This window comes from Amblyomma mixtum, chromosome 2, assembly GCF_055824585.1.
Source record: "Amblyomma mixtum isolate Tamu chromosome 2, ASM5582458v1, whole genome shotgun sequence".
NCBI classification, from domain to species: Eukaryota; Metazoa; Arthropoda; class Arachnida; order Ixodida; family Ixodidae; genus Amblyomma; species Amblyomma mixtum.
The window spans coordinates 229,549,030-229,564,496 of record NC_143013.1 but is presented as its reverse complement, the minus strand read 5'-3'; the positions used below and the strand labels follow the sequence as shown (position 1 = coordinate 229,564,496).

General features: G+C 48.7%; 1 protein-coding gene across 1 annotated transcript in view; it reads left to right on the top strand.

Annotated features, from left to right (window-relative positions):
* The window catches only part of LOC149362861 (membrane metallo-endopeptidase-like 1), a 45,813-nt gene that overhangs the window by 8,589 nt on the left and 21,757 nt on the right, over nucleotides 1–15,467 (top strand). Inside the window, exons 2-9 of the mRNA XM_089569833.1 lie at nucleotides 1,642–1,740; nucleotides 4,684–4,889; nucleotides 6,699–6,878; nucleotides 7,268–7,351; nucleotides 8,937–9,070; nucleotides 9,812–10,031; nucleotides 12,790–12,894; nucleotides 15,206–15,259. Coding sequence (XP_089425959.1) covers nucleotides 1,642–1,740; nucleotides 4,684–4,889; nucleotides 6,699–6,878; nucleotides 7,268–7,351; nucleotides 8,937–9,070; nucleotides 9,812–10,031; nucleotides 12,790–12,894; nucleotides 15,206–15,259 — 1,082 coding nt within the window. The remainder of the gene's footprint in view (nucleotides 1–1,641; nucleotides 1,741–4,683; nucleotides 4,890–6,698; nucleotides 6,879–7,267; nucleotides 7,352–8,936; nucleotides 9,071–9,811; nucleotides 10,032–12,789; nucleotides 12,895–15,205; nucleotides 15,260–15,467) is intronic.

Here is a 15,467-nt window from a genome sequence, read left to right as displayed (position 1 = left end):
GAGCCAGGGGGTGATGGATAAAGATGATGGGGGGTAGGAACTAGGGGTGTGCGAATATTCGAAATTTTCGAATAGATTTCGAATATTATATTTTTAGTATTCGTATTCGATTCGAAATCCAAGTATTCGTGTTGTTTCGAATATTCGATCCGACTCGAATATTAGTATCTAGCCGAATATTCTATTGCGAGCACTGGTGTTCATTTCGGTCCGCAAGTCTTATCGACAGAGAAATAACAACATGGCGGCGCCCAGAGCAATGCGTAACGTTGGTCCATGACGTAGCTGACTGCGCTGGTGAGTTTCTTTGTGGGTATACCTGCGAAGCTGCTATAGTCACAGCTGTGCACGAAATACCTCGCAGTACGTGCCAGTTCAGTGCCAAGTGAGAGGGCGTTTTCTGTGGATGGAGAAGTCGTTTCAGCTAGAAGGGAACGACTTCTGCCTGACCATGTGGAGCAGCTGGTTTTCCTTTACGATAACCTTTTATGTTCATCCCAGCAACGCGCTTTCGTGCTTATGGCAAGCTAGCCTTAATCAATGCTGTGTACTAGCCATCTTTTCTGATATTTCCACTCTTCTAAGAGTAATGTTCGACACTGATACTTTTTGTGCGGCCACACACACCTTTTGTGCTCATTTAATCATTGATAGTTGAACTGTGATGATCTTGGGTGCTAAAATAAGTGTTTTGTAATGGTTAAATGCGTCTGTCCTTGATTATTCGATATTCGATTCGATATTCGGAACCAAGTATTCGTATCCGATTCGTATTCGTAAAATTTGATATTCGCCCACCCCTAGTAGGAACCCGACTGCTGAGCAGCCGGTCAATAGAAGAGGCAATGGGCCAGGTCCGCATAGATATACAGGGGCAGTTAGGCAGGAAGGGTCCGATCGATAGCGACAGAGAAAGAGGCGAGACAGGGGATGACTGCATTCATTTGGATGTGCCGAAGAAGGCGAGCCTCTGGCCCCGTGAGTGATGTAAGGGGGGGGGGGGGGGAGTAAAGGCGTTCGTCGAGGCGGAGCTCGAGGTAGACCTCTTTTATGGTGCGGCGAAGGGTGAGTCTCCCACCGTCCTCCGAGGGCTTGAGCCAGGGGATCAACGGTGCCCGAAAAAGTGTGTAGCGGGCGAGCTGATGGGCCAGCTCATTGCCGTCAATCCCTGAATGCCCAGGGACCAAGCGGAGGAAAACGATGGAAGGCTGCAATGCGGAGACCACTCGTTCAACCTCCTGTTGGAGAGCAGGGGTTAGGGTGTCATGTTAGTATGGTCATGAGTGCAATAGCACCGTACCTCAGCGTTGCTATATAGCCGGTAGAGTTTTAAAGGACGAGAAAGAAGAACCTGCCGCTCGTCTGGCCGGCGTGAAGTGGAAGCTTTCGTGGAACACTCCTCCGCGGGTTGCCTTCCCAGCACTATTTGTAAAAAAAAAATAAAAAAGAAAAATGAAAAATGAAAACTAGAGACTTTCGCTAGTCCGATTTCGGTGGAATAACACAGGCCACAAAGATGACCGGTAAGCAGCAGATGTCCACGTGCGCGAGGAATATGCCATGCAACATCATAAAACAGTGGTCGCCGCAGTGTCAAATAAATTACGTGCCTTAATTTTCCCGCCTTTGCTTTTTCTTCAGGCACCGTGAACAACTTGGTGAAGGAGCGCAACGAAGGCTCCAGGCTGGCACCCGTGCAGGAGACGGTGGTTCAGTTCTACGAGTCGTGCACTAACTGGAGTGAGTCACCATGACAACAGCAGCTGTGCCTGTGGGCACCTGTGTGGGCAAGGAGTAAGACACTAAATGCTGGTTGGAAAGATGCGCAAGGCATTAGTAAACATCAATTTCCGCTTAGTAGTGGGGCAACGACTGGTAGGGGATATAAAATTGATTTTTTTTCTCCCTCCTATTCGCGCTATGAAACCTCATGTGAATTACCCACTTGCCCAAACAATCACCCTTCCTCGGGTTGTTTTGGTCCAGGTTTCGACAGTCCAGCGGTGGCTGGAGACGTGAGGTCAAGTAAGGTCAAGTTAAAGTCACGTGAGGTCAAGTGAAGCATGCAATATTTACATTAAAATCTCTGCCTCGTCGTGTTATTCATTCTATTATAATCGTACACTTCTTCATTTTAATGCACTCCAAACCGGACGAAAAGAGGATATCCACAAGGCGGTCGTGTGCATCTCTTCTCGTCTTTGTCAAATTCTGTTGCGCCAGTCTTCACAAAGCATGTGTCATCAACTTGCCCAGACTTTTACGTTTCTTAATTATATCGCTATTCTTCGCATGTCTGTCACTTGACCTCAAGTTATCTCGTACCTGATAGCCTGCGTTCGACTGTGAAAACCTGATGTGAGAAAAAATTAATTAAAAATTTTCACTACGTGTAGGTGAATTCCTAGTGGCGATCCATGCATACGAATGTCTAACGAACCATTCCCCCCCCCCCCCCCCCCAAAAAAAAAGAAAGAAAAAACTACTCCTGCAAGGAGAATTCACAGCGTAACCTACATACAGGGTGCTTCACCTAAGAGTTTACACAATTTTAAAAAATAGGATTTTTGAATTAGAACAGTGGTTTTTTGGGCACAGCATTTTCTGCGGTGAAGTACAGCTAAGGTGGGCGAAGTAGCCGGATGGTTGACTAATAATTAATAGTTAACTTTCTAACTATTGCTCTTAGGCTCTAAAAATTTAGAGGTGTGCAGTCTACCGTAATTAATATCCATATCAATTTCTATAATTTTGAAAACGCGCTTACCCAAGGGGCTGCGGTCCAACAAATTTTGGCTTTTTCGACGAGTTGCGCACACTGGAGAAGTTGCTTTGCCTGCAAGCTTCTCCAAAGCGCGTGTGTTTTGGCGCAATGTAGGCAAAAATTGTTGGGCCAAAGCGCTGAACGTAAGAGCGTTTTCGAAATTCTAGAAATTGATATGGATAATACTTACGGTAGGCTACACGCCTTTCAGTAATTAAGGACCCTAATTATAATGGTTAAAAAATTAACGATGTAAAAATTGCTTTGACTATTCCAGTCACGTCATGAACATCTGAGAGACCGTTTTCGTGCCTCCGTCGCATCAATACGTATCTCAGGAGAATAATGGGACAAGCTGGATTAAATCACATAGCTCTTCTCCATGGGCACGAAGAGCTCGCCCGCAAAATAAATCTCAGTGACATCGCGGACGACTTTATTCAGAAGTCTACTATGCGAAGAAACACATTCTGGATTGTGCGGTAGCCTTTGTATAATGTGAAGGGCACTGAAATTCATAATAGTAAAATACGCTAGCGTTCTTCAAGCTGCCAGTGTCCACGAGCCCAAATTAGTCCCTCCCATATAATCGGCCCTCAATTCCCTGTGTTGCCGCTTCGCCATTACAACTTCTGCTCTTTGATTCCTGTTCGTGCCTTCGTTTATCTTTTTAAAAGATGCATGAAGAGCTCATATTCCTTCTTTAAATTTTAAATTGTTAGCTTGCTGTGAGAATGGTTGCATGGTCCATTAGGCACGAAGAGATTAAAATATGCATATATATGAAAATTGTAATGTTGTCCTCCAACGTAATGTCTTTGCAAAGTGCCTTTTGTGTATCCGGAATAGACCGGTGTTTTTATAAGACTGCATTTGTCACTCGTCAGGCGAGACCATGGCTCGCGGACCCATTATTGAAAAGGCGGTTCCTTTAGTATGTAGCTTCTCTGCCTGTCTACATCCTGTACTAATAACTTCATCTGAAGATACTATGTCACACGCAATACATATGGCCGGCCTGAGCAATCACGATATCTTGCATTTCACGTTCGATTTATCGCATGCACCATAGTAAAAACGCTTCAAGACCATTAGCGACTGTGACAGAACTAACTTGGCATCAGTAACCGTTCGGTTATTGATGCCGAAGTCTTGCAACCTTTTACCAACTGATACGGTGACGGTGCGGTAGAAGTGTCCTCCGAAAGTGACACAGTTACAGCTTCTTTTATTTCCAACCCCTTCCACCCTTCCCTACTCTAGAAAAAAAATCATCCTTGATATCTCACAGGTATACTCGCAGTTTTTCACAGCTGCATTTTTAATGCTACAGTGTTAAAGGCCCCGTTCTCCAGAAAATCCGGTGTCAGCGTTTGCGTCATTGTGAGCGAGAAATCACGAGCATGACTCTGGCAAGTGGTGCCCAGAGAACAACATAGGAGGCAGGTGGCGCCACCTAGGTCACGTGACCTTGCGGCATCTTCACAACCTGCCCACCGGATGGTGAGCAAACTTCCCACCATAGCAGGTGGCCGTTAAATTAATGATTGGCCGCTCGGGAAGAGCAACCTGGGCCGCTGAAGACCCACCGCTGGGAACACCTGCCATCGCAGGGCACTGGCTCAGCGCTTAACCTCTGCACCACTGAGACAAGAGTATGAGGACTACTAGGGATCTATGAACGTAAAGCAGAGAATGACCTTGTACATATGAAGGAATTAACCCAATACGATTTCGCGTTAGGCGTAGTTTAAGTGTCCCCTCAATTTTTTTGTTTGCCTAAGTAAGTCCGTTTCGTCGTTCGTGGTTAAGACAGCACTGCCTCCTCCCGACAAACAGGCTGCCCATGAAGGTCCGAGCCGGAATTCGCAGCAGACATATTCCTACATACGCCCAATGGAACTTCATCTAATGCGCAGCTCTCCGCAACTCCGTGGGTCTGGAGCCCCTGCGCGACGTGCTGAGCAACCTGTCGGTGCGCTACTGGCCCCTGCTGGACGTGTACGGCGAGGATTACAACGCCCCGCGCATCCTGCTGAGGCTCCTGCTGCGCCTGCGCCTCGACGTGTTCGTCTCGCTGCGCGTGCAGAGGAGCCTGAGGAACCGGTCACACTTCGTGCTCAACGTAAGCGCCGTATGCCCTCTGCAATGCACACTATACTAGAGTTGCTCGTTGGAACCTACAGGGGCGATGGAAAGAAACGCGAACAAAACGGAGCCTCAGCGCTCCGCTGTTCGCATTTCTTTTCATCGCGCGTTTATTTCGGTGGTAGAAAAAAGACGCTAGAGTAGTCCATGATGCATTCTAGGGCGACTCTAACGTCTTTTTCTTTCCACCAGGTAAAAGCGCGATGAAAAGAAATTAGAACAGCGGAGCGCGTAAGCGCCGAGGTGTTCGCGTTTCTTTCCATACCGATAGTGTACATATGTATACTCGATGTACACATGTATTTCGTCTAAGGAAGACACAAAAAGGCAAAGGGCGATGCTGACCTCCCGGTGGGTCCAGACGTTGTACTAGAGGGCGGCTGCATCGCTAACATTTAACGTCATTTCACGCGGCCTTGCCCTTGTAATCTTTCAGGGCTTATCGCAATAGCCACGGGTTGTAGCCAGAGATAAGGATGCGTACCGAATTTTAGGTCTTTTTACGAAGTCATTGGTTCAAATGCGTACTCATTTTATTTACAAAACCAATGGACGAAACGGAATTAAAAGTGGTATCATTCAATTTGTAGAGTCATTCTGAGTGTTATTTTACTATTTGCATGTATATGAGACATGCATACAGCTCGCAACTTATGAAAGGATAATTTGCAGCCAGCGCGAGACACAGAGTGAAGCGGCGATGGCGAATCGTTGATAGTGAGTCAAGCGGCCCCTGCTTCACCAGGCGCCGCCATGTTGCCCAACACTATCCGGCGTTGGGGGCGATGTTATTTCGCCGGTTGGTTCGAGTGGACAAGTCGGCCTGAAATTTGCCTTTCGGGTATATGTAAACGCTAGCTTGTCGTGCTCCGTCAGGACTGGCGGAGTCGACCCGATTGCCGGCAGGAATAGGTTGACTCAACTCGTTCCGAGCAGAGAAGCATATGTAAACGCTGTCGAGACAAGGGTTTCATCTAGCCGAATGGCACAAGAGAAATACGGAGCTGTTACTCACAGCCGTTTTCACGCCATCGAGACGTTGACTAAGTGCCGTGATATTGGTACGCCATTTTGCATGCCCGCACTACCCTTTTCGGCGTTGGCCGCCGTTGCAGTGGCGACAGTGGATCACAAAAGCAAGACAGTGGAACACCAAAAGCAAGCGACTGTGATCTAAAAAAAAGAGCACTAAATGAGAAACAAACACGACAAAATTTTTGTTAGCGAACCTAATTCTGTCTAGATTAAGACAGTATACTTTAAGAAAAATGAATTGGCAGTGAAATGGAAACTTGCGTGAGCATCTAAAAACGCCTGCATCCAAAGCGTAGCAATAGCTCGTATGGATGTATTTAGGAACGTTCTGATTGCAAATGGCGGGAGGATGAGAACCCAGCGCATTACCGCCGCCACGTACATTTTCAAACACGAAGGCTCTCGTCAGCGGCGCTGGCATGGTCACCGCAAACACCGCTCTTCTGCACGCTGCATTTGCACCGCATCTCACAGCTGCACCCGATGCGGTCCGCACGCCCCCTAGCGACACCTCTGGTCATGACACGTGAATGCATTACAGCCTTTCATTAGCGAATGAGAAGTAGACGAATTAGGAGTTCCCCGTAAATTAATGAACCAAGTGCCAACAGTCACTAATCTGCTCGAGAGCCCGAGCAAATTCTGGAGCATTTTTGAAAGGCATTAGGCAAGCAGTATCTATACGCTTCAAAGTTGTCATGAAAGAAAACGTGCACTGAAATACAGCGAGGGTTACTGCGGGGCATCGCAGATCGACAGCCCCCGGTTCGGTCTGCCCGAGGGCCTGCTGCGCTTCGAGTACTCGGCCAAGGCGTCGGTGCTGGACCACTACCACGACTTCATCGTGCTCGTGGCGCGCTTCTTCCGCACCGACGTGCGCCTCTCCACCGTTGCCAGGGAGATCGTTGAGTTCGAGGAGAACCTGGCCATGGTACGTCGACGTCATTTGAGTGACTGCACAGGGTACCTTGGGCCACTAGCGTCCTGGTTTCAGGACTCCAGAGGGTTTCTGGGGCACTAACGTCCTGTTGCGCAAGAATGGAATCTGCGCATGTGGTAGCGTTTGCAGCGAGGCATTGAGGCCCAGTTGTAGTTTAAGAAAGTATTTACTGCAGGACAGCTGCACATGCCAGCTTGAGGGAGTCCTCTGTTACAAACACTGCACTCTAACGTGTCTGCTGCTGTACAATTCTCTGTCGTTAAAGTACAAAATTATCAGGCAATATCAGGAAAGTACAAAGTTATCAGCGAAAAGCCGGCGAAATGCAAGCTTATCTTACCGGAGACCGGTGCACAAACGACTCGGCTGGTTGCTTGCAGACTGTCGAGGCGGTCTACAGCGAGAAGTCCTTTCTGTGGAGCGGAGTCGTCACTGAGCACGCGGCCTTGAACGAGACAGTCATGGCAAGTATATGTCCTAATGCTCCTGCACTCCAGCCCCCATTAGTCTACACGGTCTGCACAGCTCTGATTCGCGATGCAACGTAAGGAAATGTGTGTCGTGTCAAAGTAAGGCAGAATTTTTCATTTCAATCGATACTTACAGCCATGGAGGGAAAAAAAAGCTGAGGGAGCGCGACGCAAGCGATCAGCCTTTGCAAGCCAAGTGCTCGTGAAGCCGCTCCCTCCCCCGTTTTCCGCTTTCCCACTCAGTCCCTAATGTTTTGCTGTCGGTATGCTTTAGTGCGCATGTCTGCGACTACGCGGTGCCCGTGGCGCGGGAGTCTACACCAAGGAGGTTGATTTACAATGAGTTTGCCGCGCTGGTCTGCGCATGCGCGCGCCCAGCGAGGCAAGATATCACTGCACGCTATCACGTGGCGTGATCACGGGGGGGGACCGACTTTTTCCCTTTTAATTTTTATCGCGAGGCTTCCAGGCTATCTTTATTCCTGCATGCCTAAGCATAGCGCGTACGGCTACCGATACCGCGTACCGCGCCCCACCACTGCGCATTCGCAGATCGCCTTGAGGGCGCCAGATGGCGCAACGCTCTCGTCAGCAGCGTGCCCGCCTGTCGCGTAGGGACCAATCAGTGCGTACGCAGTGGAGGGGCACGGTATGCGGTAAGAGGTGGCGGTAGTCGCACGTGCTATGCTAAAGGTACCTAATACTGTGGGAAAATTGGTCCGAACGGGAAGAAAACAAAACACCTCCTGTTGACGCTTGTAACTTCCCCGCTTTATTTTTCCTTTCACAGAAGTGTTTGTAGGAGACTACAAGAGCCTGACTAATTTGGTTGAGGTGGCCTACATAAACAATACTACAAACCGGTTATCTGCGCTAGTTTAATTGCTGGAAACCATAAGAGATGTACATTCGTAAATTGCCCGCGTTAACCCTTCAGTGATGACTGTATAATAAAGGCAACATTCAGTTCAGCTTGTTAATGTAACAATTTTTGTTTTTGCCCGTAGGAAGATAGAGATGACAGAATGAGAACGAGGAAGAAAGGAACGGCAAAGAATTTTTACTCACGCGTGCAGTTTTATTGCGACATGTAGTAAAGACGGCACTCCTTACGCACGTTCATTTTGTCGTCTCTAATATATTGTCCAACTTACTTTGACAAAAACTCCGCATATTGAAAAACTGTAATGTACTGATATGGGGATATTGAAGATAATGGTCTAATCTTCTGATAGGAAAATCATTCTTGCGTAGTGTTTCTATCACTCGCACTGAGCAGTTGAGACTGCCATAGAAAATCAATGGGGAACACTTTTGACGACTGCAAAAACGTTAATAGCAAATCAAATGCAAGCCTGTCGACGGGAGATCTGCGCTTATATTGATTGATATAATGAGATCTTACAATATATGACAAAATTGCATCCATAAACTCTTTCCCGTTCCGAAATTCTTTTGTTCAGAACTGTTGGATATGAGACGCTGAGTGTCTGGCACTTGAAAGCACGATGTGTCCAACAATGCTCAATTTGCGGCTATGCCCAATCCACCAAAGCCCTTGCGACATTTTAATTCGCAGACGCCGTTCACTGAGATCATCGCCAAGGTGACCGAACGTGTGACCGGCGGGCACCGGGCCGCCCCGGAGGTGGTGCTTTGGAGCAAAGAGTACCTGCAGTACTTGTCGCACCTGTTCCACCAGCCCGTCATCCGGTGCGAACAGCGTATATCTGCTCATTATGCTCCAAGGCTGATGCTAACTTCAACACATGACTATCGAGGTTCAAATAGGCTGCACAAAACGGAATGTAGGCACCGAGAGGTTAGCTCTAAAGCACAGGACCGTTATCGCTACCACAGGCGAAGTACAGTCTTTGTCAAAAGTTTAGAGCCCAGGGGGTTTGCTTCTAAGCCTTGTAGTGGGACTCCTGAAGCATTCGTGGCAGCCCTACCCATTGGAGGAGGCAGGGCCAGAAATCATCTTACCTTCAGGAAATTTGGAGCGCTGGAGATGCATTACGATCGAACCATACAGTGTGACTCAGAAGCAAACCCCCTAGGCTCCAAACTTTTGACAAAGGCTGTAGATACAAATGCAAGTAGATAATAGTATGAATGCAATCGTGTGCCGGATTTAAAGAACACTTTATTATACTAGTGTGACATTAGGTACAAAATAAAATAAAGGAGAGGGAGGGGGGGGAGAGAGCTACTGCCTAGGACTCAAGATCTTGTTTCGGGTTGTCTAGTGTCCACTGACTGTCAGTTTAACTGTAAATTGCAAGCGCTGCAATTATCAATTTGTCACTGTCCTATCCTCGCGCAGTAGCCATATCGGCAGCCAGCGAGACGAAATATCGAAGGTATATAGTACTCCTAATGTGAATCTAACGTTCAGAATCAGTGGCTGTCACTGTTGTTCTGGAAGGCTTCTTCATAATGTCCACAATGCAGGCGGCACCTGATCAACTACATGACGTGGCGCGTCATCCTAGAGCTGGGTCCGTACACGAGTCAGCTGTTCCTGGACATCCGGCAGGAGTTCCTGCGCCGCATCGGGCTCGCCTCGAACGCGCCTCGGGCCGAGCACTGCCTGCACGACCTGCTCGCCACGCTGCCCCACGCTGTCGGGTGGCTGCTGCGGAACGAGTCCACGTCGCTGCGCAGCGCCCAGGTTGGTCCCCCCTGGGAGCCCACAGGTGGCGCCCGACTGCGCGAATAATTTAAATATTTATACAGAAAGAGCGTTGACTCACAGTGGCGGAAAAGAACTAGAAAACTAACCGGTAAGAATGCCGGTCATGAGGACGGAGAAAGAAAGAGCATTAAACGACAGGTTAAAAACGCGGAAGTTAAAAGTTAGATTAATTAAATGAAAAAAAAGCATAGTGTAGAACTATATCGATACTGAAAAAGGCAGATCAGGAAAGAAATTTTCTATGATAACTCAAGATGCAGTGCCCTACGCTTTGAATCTAGATGAGGGTGTCTTAGAACGCGCAGCTACAAAAAAAAATTAAACGAAGATGATGACAGACGTGCAGTGTTTGGTAGATCTGGGGAAACAATTGAACACGTCACGCTCAAATGTGACGGTGTCCATCCGGATGTCGATGCAGGCACAGTCGCTCTTCCTGAGGCCCTAGGGTTTAAAGATAACAATGGTCATGTAAATAAATCTACAGTGGAAGTTAGCAAAAAGCGATTGGGGGATTGGTGGTTGAAGAGCAGAGAGGTGACATAAGGTCAGAAGTGCGGGAAAACGTATTTAAAGAAAATGATGACTTTTAATAAGAACTTACAGCACAGTTAAACAAAGAAAAGACATCCGAGCATGGTGGCAACTGACACCACCCCGTTTCAAAGGGGACGCTCCTTCCTTCCTTCCTTCCTTCCTTCCTTCCTTCCTTCCTTCCTTCCTTCCTTCCTTCCTTCCTTCCTTCCTTCCTTCCTTCCTTCCTTCCTTCCTTCCTTCCTTCCTTCCTTCCTTCCTTCCTTCCTTCCTTCCTTCCTTCCTTCCTTCCTTCCTTCCTTCCTTCCTTCCTTCCTTCCTTCCTTCCTTCCTTCCTTCCTTCCTTCCTTCCTTCCTTCCTTCCTTCCTTCCTTCCTTCCTTCCTTCCTTCCTTCCTTCCTTCCTTCCTTCCTTCCTTCCTTCCTTCCTTCCTTCCTTCCTTCCTTCCTTCCTTCCTTCCTTCCTTCCTTCCTTCCTTCCTTCCTTCCTTCCTTCCTTCCTTCCTTCCTTCCTTCCTTCCTTCCTTCCTTCCTTCCTTCCTTCCTTCCTTCCTTCCTTCCTTCCTTCCTTCCTTCCTTCCTTCCTTCCTTCCTTCCTTCCTTCCTTCCTTCCTTCCTTCCTTCCTTCCTTCCTTCCTTCCTTCCTTCCTTCCTTCCTTCCTTCCTTCCTTCCTTCCTTCCTTCCTTCCTTCCTTCCTTCCTTCCTTCCTTCCTTCCTTCCTTCCTTCCTTCCTTCCTTCCTTCCTTCCTTCCTTCCTTCCTTCCTTCCTTCCTTCCTTCCTTCCTTCCTTCCTTCCTTCCTTCCTTCCTTCCTTCCTTCCTTCCTTCCTTCCTTCCTTCCTTCCTTCCTTCCTTCCTTCCTTCCTTCCTTCCTTCCTTCCTTCCTTCCTTCCTTCCTTCCTTCCTTCCTTCCTTCCTTCCTTCCTTCCTTCCTTCCTTCCTTCCTTCCTTCCTTCCTTCCTTCCTTCCTTCCTTCCTTCCTTCCTTCCTTCCTTCCTTCCTTCCTTCCTTCCTTCCTTCCTTCCTTCCTTCCTTCCTTCCTTCCTTCCTTCCTTCCTTCCTTCCTTCCTTCCTTCCTTCCTTCCTTCCTTCCTTCCTTCCTTCCTTCCTTCCTTCCTTCCTTCCTTCCTTCCTTCCTTCCTTCCTTCCTTCCTTCCTTCCTTCCTTCCTTCCTTCCTTCCTTCCTTCCTTCCTTCCTTCCTTCCTTCCTTCCTTCCTTCCTTCCTTCCTTCCTTCCTTCCTTCCTTCCTTCCTTCCTTCCTTCCTTCCTTCCTTCCTTCCTTCCTTCCTTCCTTCCTTCCTTCCTTCCTTCCTTCCTTCCTTCCTTCCTTCCTTCCTTCCTTCCTTCCTTCCTTCCTTCCTTCCTTCCTTCCTTCCGTCCGTCCGTCCGTCCGTCCGTCCGTCCGTCCGTCCGTCCGTCCGTCCGTCCGTCCGTCCGTCCGTCCGTCCGTCCGTCCGTCCGTCCGTCCGTCCGTCCGTCCGTCCGTCCGTCCGTCCGTCCGTCCGTCCGTCCGTCCCCACACACACGCACGCAAACCAATCCCGAACGCGCGTGTGAAAAGCGAAACAGCGGTGAGCGCCGCCGCTCTTTCTTCCCAGAACACACAGCTTTTTATAGCAGCAGTCGCTTATATGTTACTTTTACTTTGGCATAAATGGTGACGTCACCTGTATCATAGCCTAAACTCCTTAGTGTACCTGAAACACGCGGGAAAATCTGACACGGCGGGACCATTGATTGATTAAAAACATCTTTATTTGTTCAATATTCTCAGAACATGTGGGTGGGCCGCCTAGTCCGGTAGTCCATTGGCTGCTGCTGCTGCGGTGGCCCTCCCCACCAGCCAGTGCTGACGGTCAGGATCATCGCTGAGCAGAAAAGCCTCCCACTGCTCCTCCGAGGGGTTGGGAATGGGGTCAACTAAGGGACCAAAATTAAACTTTTCGCCAACCCTCTAATAATCGGAAGCAATAGCTACATGACCCCTCTGCGTTCCAAGTAAAAAAAAACTGGTGTTACTAGGTCCCACTTGCACTGATTAGGGATTGGCCATGCATCAAGCTGCACGGGACATTGCTTCGGCGAGAAAACACCAAGTGTGTAGGTCGCCAGAAATTTTTACGGTCGCCAGGAATGCTTGTAAATGTTGCCATACAGCCTCAACGATGTCCTCCTGTTCGCTCTTTTCTTCTTTTCTCAGAAACAAGTGGAGCGCATGTGCGAGGAACTCAAGGCCACGATGGCCCACAACCTGGACTACAACGAGTGGATGACTCTGTCCACGAGGCAGCACGCCATATCCAAGGTGCCCCTCGCAGTGTGTGTTTGTGTGTGTGTGTGTGTGTGTGTGTGTGCGTGCGTGCGTGCGTGCGTGCGCATATTCCTGACATAACAAACATAGCCACAAAGCGTAATCTTCAGCATAGCATGCGCGACAAATATGAATGACGCTATATTATTTTTACTTCTATCTTTTATGTATTACGTATTACACTTTATTCGCTCTTGTATTTGTTCCCTTTACACCAATAAAGTCAACTGCACGACATGTAAACATGTGAGAAAACAACAAGAAAAGCTCTCATGAATTAAATACCTTGTTCGCGTAGGCAGGAGCAATGAAAAAGCGAAGCGCGTGGACAGGTCAAAGCCTTGTTCTCAAGAGTGCGACAAGACTACACTGGGACGTACTTAAACCTGCCAAGCTCGAAGGTCCAGAGCGATACCTTTGGTGTTTGTGTTAATCCCTCTGGCGGTGGGGTAGATGAGGGAATGGGAGGCATATTTTTTTTAAGCATGAAATGCTTTTAGCTCGCGTTGTCGGCAGTGTGGTGACGTCACGCCGAGACCGAGAGCCAACATCCGTGCACTGTATTCCACACATCCGGGCACTGAATTCCACACATCCGGGAGCTGAAACGAGAGCATCCGGGCACCGTACGAGATTTAACGCGATTCTCTAAGAGAGGGCCGCTTAGAGCAAGAGGGGAGCTCCAGGGCGAGGAGGGCTTTGGGCGAAAAAACAGCTTCCGCGCCGTCCCCAAGGATGGCGCCGCGGTCCCACACACGCATGTAAAAGACCGGCCGCTGGGCCTTCAGCTCATGACGTTTCCCCCTTTGGCAGGCAGATGTATACACACTCGCGGAGTATTCGAACGCGCTGCATATACATTCTTGTCAGGCCTGCGTCTCGTCGTGTCCTCGTATGCAGAAGCGTACGAGGACAGGTCGTGTCCGCCGCCGCGGTGGCTCAATGGTTATGGTGCTCGACTGCTGACCCAAAAGACGCGGGTTCGATCCCGGCCGCGGCGGCTAGAATTTCTTTGGAGGAGAAATTCTAGAGGCCCGTGTACTGTACGATGTCAGTGCACGTTAAAGAACCCCAGGTGGTCGAAATTTCCAGAGCCCTCCACTACGGCGTCTCTCATAGCCTTAGTCGCTTTGGGACGTTAAACCCCATTAACCAAATCAAGTTTCTGCATCGTCCTGCATTTCAATGCCACCACCGTCACAGCTGCTTAAGCCAAGCAATGGAGCCTGACAGAAACCGGATACAGCTGACGAGGCAGGGCGGAAGAGATTCCCCAGACACTCACAGGAAACGATTGCGTCCACATGGACAAAATCGTTTACAGTGCACAGTATGTACTGTATGTAATACAGTGCACTGTATGTACACTGTATGCATACCATACATACTGTGCACTGTATTACATACAGTGCACAGTATGTATGGTGTGGTGTGGTGCGTTGAACACTAGACCCATTTCAAGATTTTGACTAGTACTATCTACAACCAATGTGTTATGCCCGTAACATTTCATGCTTACTCTACTCTCGGTTACGGGAGAGGCAGATATTTTTTAAACTCGAATATCTCCGAACGCGAAGGACTTCACGTGTCCACTGCAGCCGCGTTCCCTGGCATCGCGTCATTCTCTTAGTCTTTCGGCTTCATGCGGGGGCAGGCATTTTTCGAGATCACATATGCGCAGGCGTGCGCATAATAACCTAGCGTTTGGCTGGTTAAGAAAAAGTTAAAGCTGGTTACTTTGAGGTATAATTCGTACGGAGAAGTTGCCTGTCTGGGAATACTGCCGACTTGCGCCGTCTCTTGGTGCCACTATGTTGTGATGGCACGAGTACTACAATTTATATAGTCTTCCCTTCTTCCTGTCCTCGGCACTGCTGTAGTCTTTACAGCCTTCCAGAGCCCAGTGATGTTGGCAAGAGAAAGTTTGCCTCCTTACAAAAAACCCACGATTATTATCCAATACCGTTTCACGTGCCCATTAATTTCTAAAAAGAAACTGTACCTTTCTTCAGCGGTCCTTGAGCGGCATGAACTGCTGGCGTGCCGAAAAAAATCCTCTTTCGCACATGATTTTGGCATTTCTATAATGCAATTCGTGGTCAGCGCGTTGCTTGCGCCTCGTGCCATATATCAGGGTCATCGTGTCAGGTCCCGTAGGACACGCCACTGCCTTGACGGCAGTAGATGCGGCCCAGCTCCGCCCCTTCGTTACGCGATGTATCCAGGCCAGTGCGCCTTTTGAGGAAGGCTATACAGCAAATTTATCGATATAAGATCTGTTCCTGCCGCACTTTCTGTGCAGGTGCAGCGCATGAAGTTCGTTGTCGGCGAACAGAACGAGGAGCTGGTGGAAGACGTGAGTTATCTACGATGACTGCTTCCGTTGTTCGTTAATACTTCACGTAGTTATATATGCCACTTTCCCTGGTAAAAACGGCACTGCCGTGGGAACCTTTTAGAGTCTTGAGATTTCGTGTAAGCGGGGGATGGGTAAGTCCTTGGGAGGAAGTAGGGCAAACCTGTTTGTTCATAGCATTTTCTGGAACTTATTTCCCGCCGTAAAA